This window comes from Ranitomeya imitator, chromosome 1, assembly GCF_032444005.1.
Source record: "Ranitomeya imitator isolate aRanImi1 chromosome 1, aRanImi1.pri, whole genome shotgun sequence".
NCBI lineage: Eukaryota > Metazoa > Chordata > Amphibia > Anura > Dendrobatidae > Ranitomeya > Ranitomeya imitator.
Window position 1 is genome coordinate 737,029,814 of NC_091282.1, and position 12,514 is coordinate 737,042,327.

Sequence of the window (12,514 nt, forward strand, 5' to 3'; positions counted from 1 at the left end):
CTAATGAAGACCCTAACTGGGGGGATACAGCCAGAGTGAAGAGTGGCTGCAGAGAGTCTCCTGCTATAGAGACCCCTCCTCGGGTGTCTTACAGCTAGTGCTATTAATATAAATGGGCACCATGCTTTACCTGTGTCATCCTATGGACATAATCCTGTGGGCTGCGTCCCCCTCTCAGGATCCTTTTTATGGTGTATCTGGCCAGCACGCATTCACCATGCTGCTATGGGAATATTGGAAGCTGGTCCCTTAAGTCGTCTAATCGCTGGGATAGCTTTTGTTAAAAAAAAATAAAAAGAGGGGGGGGGTTGTCCTGATTTTTCTGTAATGATGCCTTACCTGTCGTTTTTTTCTTTTTAAATAAATGGACATAATGATAGTACTTCAGTGAAGACTGGTAGAGAGAATGAGCGTGAACAGAGTGCAATACCATAATGCAGATCTGTGGGGCGTTTGGTGTCCATTGCTGCTTTCTGTACTACCTACATTTACTATCCAAGTAGTAACATTTGGAATTCAGCACCCCACTGCCTTTTAGGTATTAAGGTACCTTTACACTAAACGACTTACCAACGATCACGACCAGCGATACGACCTGGCCGTGATCGTTGGTAAGTCGTTGTGTGGTCGCTGGGGAGCTGTCACACAGACCGCTCTCTCCAGGGACCAACGACTTCGGCATCGTTGAAACTGTCTTCAACGATGCCGAAGTCCCCGGGTAACCAGGGTAAATATTTACCCTGGTTACCATTGTAAAAGTTAAAAAAAAAAAAAATAGTACATACTCACATTCCGTTGTCTGTCACGTCCCCCGGCGTCTGGTTACCAGTGAACACATCGCTGGATCGGCGTCACACACGCCGATTCAGCGATGACAGCGGGTGATCAGCGACCAAAAAAAAGGTCCTGATCACTCCCAGCGACCAACGATCTCCCAGCAGGGGCCTGATCGTTGGTCGCTGTCACGCATGACGGTTTAGTTAACGATATCGTTGCTACGTCACAAAAAGCAACGATATCGTTAAAGAAATCGTTATGTGTGAAGGTACCTTTAGTGTGGCTCACCAAGTCCTTCCTTTTTCCATGATTTCAAGGCTGTAGTGACACGGGGCTATGTGACCACATTCTTTTTATGCGCCAAGAAAAGACTTTGGCTCGTAAGTTCAATTTAGCCCAAGGCCCCCATTTATCTGACACACTATAAGAAGCACCATTATGGCTCCGTCAAGACGGTATGCACCAGGCTACCTTTTTCCTAAGGCCGAATTCACACGTTCACGTCTATGGACTGCGATTTCCAGACCTGATCATCATATGTCACATTTATCGGGTCAGGAGACCAGCGGACCATCTCTGCACCTGGCTATTGAGTTTGAATCCGGAGACGGTCTAAGGGTCCGGAAGTGTGAAAGCAGAGAGCTGTATAGGAAAGCTTAGCACAGCATTTTATGGCATTGACACCATTTTATGGCCTTTTTACAGCTGACTTTTAAGTCACAGAAGAGCATACAGCCCGAAGTGAGCAAGGAGGAGTTTCTGGAGAAAAACGACAGAGTAGCTGACTTGATAACGTTCGAATCATTGGAGGTAACTTTGTTTTTTTCTATATTAATATCCTTTCCTCTTTTGTATTGGGTTTGCGTCAGTAAAGTAGTATGCAATGCCCAGCTTCAGCGTATGCCCCAGGGGTCCTCATGGCATCCTTTGGGTACCCTCCATGCCAATGCACTTTCCTATTTGGCTGTATGGCATATAGTTTTAGGGATTTTCGTCAGGCTATCTGCTGCTCCCTTCGCTGCTTATTTTGCACCCATAGACTTGTAAGTGACCCACATGTTTGGATTTAGCTGTGTATACGTGTTTGGAGTTTTTTTTTTTTTTTTAGGAAATCATGAATATTCAAGAGCACTACCAGAAAACGAAATGTAATCTTTCTTCTGGTAAATCCCAGCCGAATAAGACGCTGAATTTGATCAAAGAAGATGTTACGGATAGCCTACAATCTTTACTCGAAGGTTATCAGTTCTGGAAGCAAGAAAAAAGGGTGAGCGAGAAAATACAGCATCCTACACTGAAGTGTTATCTGCATGGACGTTGTCGGATCTAAGTACTTCTGACAGCACGTGCCACCACCACAAAAAAAAGTAGAACGTTTGGTGGAATGTCTGAGGCAGTTTATCTTTCTGTTTTAAATTGGCTTTTGTGAAAGCAAAATCTTTACACATAAGGGAATGTGCACACCATGCCTTTAAAACCCGGGCGAACCTCCTTTAGGAAATGCTGGCATTTTTTTTTTTGGAGCATTTTCCTTTCTGGCCTCCCCATAGGCTTTCCAAGTGGAAAACACCAGAAGACTGGTCAGGAGCCTCTTTGCTACTTGTGAAGCGGTTAAAAGACTGAACATATGAACAGCGAGTCGTTTTGACATAGAAATGCATATGTTCAATCTTTCGAGTGTTTTTAATGCACCTTTTCAGGTGTGTTTCAGACCGGAACCCCCTGAAAAGGACATTGGCTTTCTGCAATCACTAGGAGAAGTTGCAGACACGTTCACTTCCTTACATGGCGATCGCCGAGCTGAGCGCGTGTTTTTGAGTGCCCACCTTAGATATCTGATAAGGGTGCATTCTGCTAGTCAGTGAGGCGTACACACTGCTTCGGTCCCACCACACAAATGAACCATGAATGTTTGACTCACAGGGTCTTTTTTTTTTTTTTTTTTTTTTTATAAGGCACCAAGAACCCATACTGATGATGAGCAGGAAGGTACTTCTCAAGAATCCGAGGTCAGTAGTACTGCTTCATCCATACTACACAAGGTTTTTCAAAGAAAGGGCTTCAAGACTATGGACACCTTTTGACTTTGGAAAAATTATGTTTACACATTGACACCCTCATATCTACCATGAGTTTGGCTTCACTATGAATTATCAATCGGGGCCGTGGAAAGAAGAGCTGATAATTAGTGATGAGTGAACTTGTTGGATTACCTGTTATCTGAGCATGCTCGGGTGTTATCCGAGTATCTTGGGCGTGCTCAGATAATAATTTCTAGTCCCTGCAGCTGCGTGTTCTCTGGCGGATGACAGCCACAACACATGCAGTGATTGCCTGTTTCTTAGGCAATGCCCGCATGTTTTTTGGCTGTCTGGCATTGCAAAACACGCAGCTGCAGGGACTCGAAAATATTATCTGAGCACGCCCAAAATACTCGGATAACACCCGAGCATGCTCAGATAACATGTTTTCTCCTTCGCCTCATTGGGGGACACAGCCCGTGGGTGTATGCTGCTGCCACTAGGAGGCTGACACTAAGTAATACAAAGAAAGTGATCTCCTCCCCTGCAGTATACACTGTCCTGCTGGCTCCCAGCTAACCAGTTCTTGCTTAGTGTCCGTAGGAGGCACACGGACGGGTCTGCTATTCAGACCCAAAGGACTCTTTTTACTTTAACCTTTTACAACGGACGAAGGGGGCGACGGATTCTTTCATGTTCCGATCTCCCCCGAACCAACAACAGGCGAGCACGGGAGTTTTACCTCTCCGTATCCTCTCCTGCGACGTGGGAAGCCACTGCCTGAGCTGATTCTAGGGGCGACGGGCCCCTTCTAGGGCACCGATCTCCCCCCTCCCTTATCAGACGAGCACTGAAGTGTCACCTCCAGTATCCTCTTCTGCAGCCAGGCCTATTGCCGGACATTCAGCCCTGCCCACCAGGTTTTACCCTCGGCTGTACAGAGGCACCTTCCAGCGTGGCGTCCGAGCAGCCCCCACTGCATCACCACTGAAAAAGCGGATGATGGAAGGAGGCTCCCCAACCCTGCACCGTCTTATCTACCCCAGGCACAGCTCCTACCTGCAGCATCTGCCATCCCCTTCATATCGGGGTAAGTGCACCGTGAGGAGTTGTCTTTTCCGGCGGTCATAGGAGGGCTCCACAGCGGCAGGGTCCCCACAGAGCTTCGCGGCACATTTCTCTACTGTCCGCGGGTGCGCGCCAGCCGAATCCATAAATTTAGTCCCCGGCTTCGGCCCTGTTTAGGCCGCATCCCGGGAAGCCCCGCCCACCGCTTGCATCATTCTAGCGGCTCCGCCCCCCTATTCAGGCGCTTCTCATTCAAGACGAGATCTCGGCGGCCATCTTCTTCCTCCTGCCATTTCCGGTCCCTAGTTCATCTGGAAGGGGCTGCTGCCGGCGGTTTTCAGCGCTGAAGTCAGCGCTATTCCAGACGGGGGACTCAGAATCTCGGTAAGGTGAATCACACCCCTCCCCCGCAACCCCTCCCCCGCACGCACCCCGGCAGCATTAAGGGACTAGCGTTCCTTGTTTTAAATACTTAAGACCTGCAATCTCTGGTTGTCCTGCAAGCTCCGGTCTTAAAGGCACGGGTCTTAAAGGTTCATGACCTCATTCCCTGGTCTTAAAGACTCATGCCCAGTATTCGCTGGGCTTATAGGTGCATCCCCAGCTTTCCATGGCTTTTTAATAAACACATGACCAGCATTCCCTGGTCTTAAGGGTTCCCTAGTTTAAAAGGGGCACATTACCAGCAGAAGCCGGTCACTTCCCATAGTACTTAATCAAATGAGCTCAGGAGCCTACGCTGCCGCCGATCCCGGCTCTTCCCAGAGTACCTAGTTCCCCTCAAGGGGCTCCACCTCTGGCATAATCCTTAAAAAAATGCCCCGGTCTTGACCAGCATTCCTGGTCTTAAAGGCGCATGACCAGCATTCCTGGTCTTAAAGGCACATGACCAGTATTCCTGGTCTTAAGGGCGCATGACCAGCATTCCTGGTCTTAAAGGCACATGACCAGTATTCCTGGTCTTAAAGGCGCATGACAAGTATGCCCTGGTCTTAAGGGCACGTGACCAGCATGCCCTGGTCTTAAAGGCACGTGACCAGTATGCCCTGGTCTTAAAGGCACGAGACCAGTATTTCCTGGTCTTAAAGGCACATGACCAGTATGCCCTGGCCTTAACCCCTTCCCGACCTGTGACACAGCGTATGCGTCATGAAAGTCGGTGCCAATCCGACCTGTGACGCATATGCTGTGTCACAGAAAGATCGCGTCCCTGCAGGCCGGGTGAAAGGGTTAATTCCAATTTCACCCGATCTGCAGGGACAGGGGGAGTGCTAGTTTAGCCCAGGGGGGGTGGCTTCACCCCCCCGTGGCTACGATCGCTCTGATTGGCTGTTGAAAGTGAAACTGCCAATCAGAGCGATTTGTAATATTTCACCTATAAAACTGGTGAAATATTACAATCCAGCCATGGCCGATGCTGCAAGATCATAGGCCATGGCTGGAAACACTTATGTGCCCCCCCCACCCCACCGATCGCCCCCCCAGCCCCCCGATCTGTGGTCCGCTCCCCTCCGTCCTGTGCTCCGCTCCCCCGTCCTCCTGTCCGCTCCCCCCGTGCTCCAATCACACCCCCCGCGCTCCGATCACCCCCCCTGCACAGCGATCCCCCACCCCGTGCTCCAATCCACCCCCCCCGTGTTCCGATCCACCCCCCCATGCTCCGATCCACCCCCCCCCCCCCCCCCGTGCTCCGACGCTCCCCCCGTGCCCTGATCTCCCCCCCCCCCCCCCCCTTATACTTACCTCCCGGGATCCGTCCGTCTTCTTTCCTGGGCGCCGCCATCTTCCAAAATGGCGGGCGCATGTGCAGTGCGCCCGCCGAATCTGCCGGCCGGCAGATTCGTTCCAAAGTGAGTTTTGATCACTGAGATAGGTTATATCTCAGTGATCAAAATAAAAAAAAATAGTAAATGACCCCCCCCCTTTGTCACCCCCATAGGTAGGGACAATAAAAAAAAAATAAAGAATTTTTTTTTTTTTTTTACACTAAGGTTAGAATAGGGTTAGGGTTTCGGTATGTGCACACGTATTCTGTTCCTCTGCGGATTTTTCCGCTGCGGATTTGATAAATCCGCAGTGCTAAACCGCTGTGGATTTATCGCGGATTTACCGTGGTTTTTCTGCGCATTTCACTGCGGTTTTACAACTGCGATTTTCTATTGGAGCAGTTGTAAAACCGCTGCGGAATCCGCACAAATAAGTGACATGCTGCGGAATGTAAACCGCTGCGTTTCCGTGCAGTTTTTCTGCAGCATGTGCACAGCGATTTTTGTTTCCCATAGGTTTACATTGAACTGTAAACTCATGGGAAACTGCTGCGGATCTGCAGCGTTTTCCGCAGCGTGTGCACATACCTTTAGAATTAGGCTATGTGCACACGGTGCGGATTTTGCTGCGGATCCGCAGCAGTGTTCCATCAGGTTTGCAGTTCCATGTAAACATATGGAAAACCAAATCCGCTGTGCCCATGGAGCGGAAAATACCGCGCGGAAATGCTGCGTTGTATTTTCCGCAGCATGTCAATTCTTTGTGCGGATTCCGCAGCGTTTTACACCTGTTCCTCAATAGGAATCCACAGGTGAAATCCGCACAAAAAACACTGGAAATCCACGGTAAATCCGCAGGTAAAACGCAGTGCCCTTTACCCGCGGATTTTTCAAAAATGATGCTGAAAAATCTCACACGAATCCGCAACATGGGCACATAGCCTTAGGGTTAGGGTTGGAATTAGGGTTGTGGTTAGGGGTGTGATTAGGGTTATGGCTACAGTTGGGATTAGGGTTAGGGGTGTGTTGGGGTTAGTGTTGGAGTTAGAATTGAGGGGGTACCACTGTTTAGGCACATCAGGGGTCTCCAAACGCAACATGGCGCCACCATTGATTCCAGCCAATCTTGTATTCATAAAGTCAAATGGTGCTCCCTCAATTCCGAGCCCCGACGTGCACCCAAACAGTGGTTTACCCCCACATATGGGGTACCAGCATACTCAGGACAAACTGCGCAACAATTACTGGGGTCCAATTTCTCCTGTTACCCTTGTGAAAATAAAAAAATGCTTGCTAAAACATCATTTTTGAGGAAAGAAAAATTATTTTTTATTTTCACGGCTCTGCGTTGTAAACGTCTGTGAAGCACTTGGGGGTTCAAAGTGCTCACCACATATCTAGATAAGTTCCTTGCGGGGTCTAGTTTCTAAAATGGGGTCACTTGTGGGGGGTTTCTACTGTTTAGGCACACCAGGGGCTCTGCAAACGCAACGTGACGTCCGCAGACCATTCCATCAAAGTCTGCATTTCAAAAGTCACTACTTCCCTTCTGAGCCCCGACGTGTGCCCAAACAGTGGTTTACCCCCACACATGGGGTATCAGCGTCCTCAGGAGAAACTGGACAACAACTTTTGTGGTCCAATTTCTCCTGTAACCGTTGGGAAAATAAAAAATTCTGGGCTAAAAAATTATTTTTGAGGAAAGAAAACGTATTTATTATTTTCACGGCTCTGTGTTACTGGGTCACTTGTAGGGGGTTTCTACTGTTTAGCCACATCAGGGGCTCTGCAAACGCAACGTGACGCCCGCAGAGCATTCCATCAAAGTCTGCATTTCAAAAGTCACTACTTCCCTTCTGAGCCCCGACGTGTGCCCAAACAGTGGTTTACCCCCACACATGGGGTATCAGCGTACTCAGGAGAAACTGGACAACAACTTTTGGGGTCAAATTTCTCCTGTTACCCTTGGGAAAATAAAAAATAGCGGGCTAAAAAATCATTTTTGAGAAAAGAATTTTTTTTTTAAATTTTCATGGCTCTGCGTTATAAACTTCAGTGAAGCACTTGAGGGTTCAAAGTGCTCACCACACATCTAGATTAGTTCCTTTGGGGGTCTAGTTTCCAAAATGGGGTCATTTGTGGGGGATCTCCAATGTTTAGGCACACAGGGGCTCTCCAAACGCGACATGGTGTCCGCTAACGATTGGAGCTAATTTTCCATTTAAAAAGCCAAATGGCGTGCCTTCCCTTCCGAGCCCTGCCGTGCACCCAAACAGTGGTTTACCCCCACATATGGGGTATCTGCGTACTCAGGACAAACTGGACAACAACATTTGTGGTCCAATTTCTCCTATTACCATTGGCAAAATAGGAAATTCCAGGCTAAAAAATCATTTTTGAGAAAAGAAAAATTATTTTTTATTTTCATGGCTCTGCATTATAAACTTCTGTGAAGCACCTGGGGGTTCAAAGTGCTCAGTATGCATCTAGATAAGTTCCTTGGGGGGTCTAGTTTCCAAAATGGGGTCACTTGTGGGGGAGCTCCAATGCATAGGCACACAGGGGCTCTCCAAACGCTACATGGTGTCCGCTAACAATTGGAGCTAATTTTCCATTCAAAAAGTCAAAAGGCGCGCCTTCCCTTCCGAGCCCTGCCGTGTGCCCAAACAGTGGTTTACCCCCACATATGAGGTATCGGCGTACTCGGGAGAAATTGCTCAATAAATTTTAGGATCCATTTTATCCTATTGCCCATGTGAAAATGAAAAAATTGAGGCGAAAATAAATTTTTTGTGAAAAAAAAGTACTTTTTCATTTTTACGGATCAATTTGTGAAGCACCTGAGGGTTTAAAGTGCTCACTAGGCATCTAGATAAGTTCCTTGGGGGGTCCAGTTTCCAAAATGGGGTCACTTGTGGGGGAGCTCCAATGTTTAGGCACACAGGGTCTCTCCAAATGCGACATGGTGTCCACTAACGATGGAGATAATTTTTCATTCAGAAAGTCAAATGGCGCTCCTTCCCTTCTGAGCCTTACCATGTGCCCAAGCAGTGGTTTACCTCCACATGTGAGGTATCAATGTACTCAGGAGAAATTGCCCAACAAATTTTAGGATCCATTTTATCCTGTTGTCCATGTGAAAATGAAAAAATTGAGGCTAAAAGAATTTTTGTGTGAAAAAAAAGTACTTTTTCATTTTTACGGATCAATTTGTGAAGCACCTGGGGGTTTAAAGGGCTCACTATGCATGTAGATAAGCTCCTTGGGGCGTCTAGTTTCCAAAATGGGGTCACTTGTGGGGGAGCTCCAATTTTTAGGCACACGGGGGCTCTCCAAACGTGACATGGTGTCCGCTAAAGAGTGCAGCCAATTTTTCATTCAAAAAGTCAAATGGCGCTCCTTCCCTTCCAAGCCCTGCCGTGCGCCCAAACAGTGGTTTACCCCCACATATGAGTTATCAGCGTACTCAGGACAAATTGGACAACAACTTTCGTGGTTCAGTTTCTCCTTTTACCATTGGGAAAATAAAAAAATTGTTGCTGAAAAATCATTTTTGTGACTAAAAAGTTAAATGTTCATTTTTTCCTTCCATGTTGCTTCGGCTGCTGTGAAGCACCTGAAGGGTTAATAAACTTCTTGAATGTGGTTTTGTGCACCTTGAGGGGTGCAGTTTTTAGAATGGTGTCACTTTTGGGTATTTTCAGCCATATAGACCCCTCAAACTGACTTCAAATGTGAGGTGGTCCCTAAAAATAATGGTTTTGTAAATTTCGTTGTAAAAATGAGAAATCGCTGGTCAAATTTTAACCCTTATAACTTCCTAGCAAAAAAAAATTTTGTTTCCAATATTGTGCTGATGTAAAGTAGACATGTGGGAAATGTTTTGTGTCACATAACTCTCTGGTTTAACAGAATAAAAATTCAAAATGTGAAAATTGCGAAATTTTCAAAATTTTCGCCAAATTTCCGTTTTTATCACAAATAAACACAGAATTTATTGACCTAAATTTACCACTAACATAAAGCCCAATATGTCACGAAAAAACAGTCTCAGAACCGCTAGGATCCATTGAAGCGTTCCTGAGTTATTACCTCATAAAGGGACACTGGTCAGAATTGCAAAAAACGGCAAGGTCTTTAAGGTCAAAATAGGCTGGGTCATGAAGGGGTTAAAGGCACGTGACCAGTATTCCCTGGTCTTAAAGGCACATGACCAGTATGCCCTGGTTTTTAAAGGCACATGACCAGTATGCCCTGGTCTTAAAGGCACATGTCCAGTATGCCCTGGTTTTTAAAGGCACATGACCAGTATGCCCTGGTTTTTAAAGGCACATGACCAGTATGCCCTGGTCTTAACCCTGCTGTTCTGTTCGGTCTGGGGAGACCTATTTTGAACTTTGGTATTTTTTGGGGTGTTCAAGATGCGGTTCTGAAACTTGTGGTTGATTGACTTAAATGAGGATGGGTCGGTCGGCCGGCCGGCCACGGGTTTCAGAGCCGCATCTTGAATATTTTAAAGAATATTGAAGTTCAAAGTCGGTCATTTTTGACCAACAGAACAGCAGGGTTAAAGGAACACGACAAGTATGCCCTGAGCTTAGAGGCACGTGATCAGTATGCCCTGGACTTAAAGGCACGTGACCAGTATGCCCTGGTTTTAAGGGCACATGACCAGTATGTCCTGGTTCTTAAAGGCACATGACCAGCATGCCCTGCTTTTAAAGGCACATGAACAGTATGTCCTCCTCTTAAAGGCACAAGGCCAGTATTCCCTGGTCTTTAAGGCACATAACCAGTATTCCCTAGTCTTAAAGGCGCATGACCAGTATTGACTGGTCTTAAGGGCACATCATCAATCCTAAGCTGGTCACCCTAACTGAACTCTGGAGCACTCAACATGCTCCCTCTCCTATAATGGGAGCCGTCGGCTAGCAGGGGCCGCCAGTATTCTAGAAAAATGTACAGGTTCTAGAAAATGGAAGTTTTCTTTTCCTGATCTCTCCCCCATGATTTGTTGAGAACAATGCTGAATATGGATCGGATATTGCCTTGGATTGCCAGAGCTCCTGAGAAAGAGGGACTCTCCATCAACAAATTGACGAGCGATGCACTGGACAGAAGCCTCTAAGTAGGATGCCATACCTGGTCGGATTTTTATGGGCGATGGGTCCTTTAAAGGGCACCGATTTCCTCCCACACCTTCAACAGACGAGCACACAGAGTGTCGCCTCCATGTATCCTCTTCTGCATCCAGGCCTAACGCCAGACAACCTGCCCTGTCCACTCGGGGACCTCAACTCTGAGGATGTACGGAGGCACACATTTCTGGCGTCCAAGCACCCCCCCTTTGTATCACCACTATTTAGCGGATGATGCAAGAAAGCGAACGATTCCCCTCCACGTCCCTGTTAAGAGGATGGTGGATTGAGGGTTCCTAATTTTCTACTCTGCACGACGATGGCAAGAGACCTGCTGGTTGCAGTCCCGCATTCTGCCACTTGGCAGACTATCCGGGTAGAATTTCTTGTGGTATACCTACCAGTATTCCTGCCCGATGTATCATCAATTAAGATACCACAGACGGTCGGATAGCAAATCTAGTTCGTTCCGTCTTGTGGTTTCGGGTTCAGCGCTCTACCATTCCTTAGCCGCCACATGGGTTGCTTGACCAATAGTCTCCTGGTCAAAGACCTTAACTACTTCATTTTCAACAGTATAGCTGGCCAATCAAATCTTCTGGGCGGGAGACTAGCAAGGGATCGTATCTCCTCTAGAGACCCAACCAGCAGTGGAAGCATTGTCCAGGACAGTCTAGATCTAAGGGATCTTGGTTCCAAAAAGGAGGGAATGAAAAGCGTCACCATTCCTGGACCTCAAACTTCTAACAACCTTTGACAAGGTCCTCCCTTTTTCGGATGGAGTTCCTCCGCTCAGCCATTACTTCAACAGAAAGAGGTGGACTTTTCTGGCATCCATCGACATTCGGGATTCTTACCCTCGCATGCCTATTTCTCCCCTCTACAATAATCTCTTTGCCTTTCCATTCGCGAACAACAGCATTTTCAAGTCACGACCTTGCCCTCCGGCCTGGCTACCACACCAGAGTGGTCGCAAGGGTCATGACGGTTGTCATGTGCTTCTTGCACCCTAGAAGCATGGTCGTCCTGCCCTATTTGGTCGACTTTGTAGCCGCTCTTCAAGGACTACGCTGAGTCGTCTATATCACTTGCAATACCCTCTCAACTGGGCTTGCAGCTAAACTTAGACAAGTTTTTTTCCTCATTCCCAGTCCAGCAGATCCTCTTTGAGGATGATCCTGCCCAAGAAGGATGGTTATTCTCTCTCGAGTCAAGGTCGTGGCCCTTCAACAGAGAGCTTCTGCACTTGATCACTCATTCCCTCGGTTCATTCAATTCGCTAGGAGGGTTCTGAGGAAAAAGTCGACAATGGAAGCAGTTTCCTTCGCTGCGCTCGTTTTCTGCAAGTCAATCAGGCTTTCAAAGGGTAGTCTCTGAGCTCCTTCCTCGTCCAGAGCCTTCTCCTGGTCCAATGGTTAGTAGGGAATACCAATGCCAGTCTTCTTCTCCCGATCATTTCTCTGGAGATCTGAATGGTACGACTAATCCTACAGCAGGTCCACTGCCTTTAGGCGGGTCTTCAGTTGGATAATGCCACGGCTGTGCCACACGTTAACCATCTAGCAAGTACCCACAGTCAAGCGCCATGGCCAAGGTACCTCGCACTCTCTGATGAGCCGAGTTCTATCATTCGGTGATCTCAACAGTACATATCCCTGGAGTAGAACACTGGGCGGCAGACATATTCAGCCGTCAGGGTTTTCTCCTCAAGTGAGTGGGAACTTCACTCGGAAGTCTTCCATCG

General features: G+C 47.5%; 1 protein-coding gene across 4 annotated transcripts in view; it reads left to right on the forward strand.

Moving 5' to 3' along the window:
- Window positions 1-12,514, forward strand: part of SNAPC1 (small nuclear RNA activating complex polypeptide 1) — a 49,550-nt gene that overhangs the window by 19,105 nt on the left and 17,931 nt on the right. For all 4 annotated transcript variants that reach the window (XM_069733709.1, XM_069733737.1, XM_069733719.1 and 1 more), the window contains exons 6-8: window positions 1,483-1,587; window positions 1,886-2,044; window positions 2,733-2,786. In XM_069733709.1, the coding sequence (XP_069589810.1) occupies window positions 1,483-1,587; window positions 1,886-2,044; window positions 2,733-2,786 (318 nt within the window). The remainder of the gene's footprint in view (window positions 1-1,482; window positions 1,588-1,885; window positions 2,045-2,732; window positions 2,787-12,514) is intronic.